Source organism: Ursus maritimus, unplaced genomic scaffold (assembly GCF_017311325.1).
Source record: "Ursus maritimus isolate PB19 unplaced genomic scaffold, ASM1731132v1 scaffold_3474, whole genome shotgun sequence".
Taxonomy (NCBI): domain Eukaryota; kingdom Metazoa; phylum Chordata; class Mammalia; order Carnivora; family Ursidae; genus Ursus; species Ursus maritimus.
This window is the reverse complement of record NW_024426091.1, coordinates 1-1077: the sequence shown is the minus strand read 5'-3', so window position 1 is coordinate 1077 and position 1077 is coordinate 1. Positions and strand designations below refer to the sequence as shown.

General features: G+C 44.8%; 1 protein-coding gene across 1 annotated transcript; it reads right to left on the bottom strand.

The window, feature by feature from the left end:
* Nucleotides 1-6: 6 nt before the first annotated feature.
* LOC121100182 (polycystic kidney disease and receptor for egg jelly-related protein-like) lies at nucleotides 7-1053 on the bottom strand (the record flags this gene model as incomplete). The annotated part of the gene is made up of 1 exon (XM_040620406.1): nucleotides 7-1053. A coding segment is annotated over one exon (1047 nt), but the record flags the coding sequence as incomplete, so codon positions are not given.
* Between the last annotated feature and the right edge of the window lie 24 nt (nucleotides 1054-1077).

Genomic DNA, 1077 nt, shown 5'->3' with positions numbered 1-1077 from the left:
TTTCCTGACATACACGTTAAAGCTGGAGGCCGTCATGGCAGTGGTCTCATTCCCTGGTACTTTACCCTCCAATATTGTGTCTGCTAGTAATTCCAACACGTAGAAAGGCTCATCAACGACTTCATAGCTAACGGTCAGTTTAAAGATATTAGACAAACTTGTCAATATCCCAGTGCTCACGATTTCTATTTGTTCAGAGTGGAAGTCTGAATCTTTCTGCCGAGACTGTTGGAGGGCTCGATTGGCTTGCCAAACCCTCACCGTGGCGAGTTTCTGAGCCATTCGAGTGAATCCAGAGGTCGTCTGGGTTAGTTTAGTAACACTCATGACTACCTGGCTAATTTCCACCAAAGTGCTATTGGGAAGAATGAAAGTCTGGTTGACAAGGTATTCCCGGAGTCTGGCTTTGTCAGCTTGCAAAGTTAATTCAGGCTTCATGTTATTCAAAACAGAAGCTGCTATATACATGAGATAGCCTGCAGGTAAAAATTCCTGGTTGGCAAGCATAGTAGACAGTGATGAGTTTGGTCCCATGGTGAAATTGAATAAGCGATCAAGCACATCCTTCTCCGAGACTTCGTCCGTTGGAGCCCGTACGGTCGCGTACAACGTCACCTGAGAAAAAGCTCCTAGAGAGTCATACACCTGAACGTATATCTTCATGGCATAACGATTAGCCAACACCCCAACAGGGAGAAAGGAAGGGGGCGATGTGGACTCGCTCCCCAAATACAGGATGGCCCCCAAGGTGTTCTCTTTTACAGAACTGATCTGACCGAAACCATGCAAGTCAGAGACTATCATTTTGTATGTAAGAGGGATGTTCTTATCCTTAAAATTATTACAGCGGATGACAAACCTGGTAAAAAATGCAACTCCTTTAGCTGGATTAATGGTGCACTCTCCGATTTCAGGGACATAGTTAATAATAAAGGGGTGCCTCAAGTCCAAGTTCTCCCCACTCCAAGCAGCTAGATGTGCAGAAATCCAAAACTTAGCTTCCGGAAAATCCTTAAAAGCAAAAGCTTTTATAGACAAATAAGCACCATTCCTCCCTGTCGTGGTGTGTTTCACCCA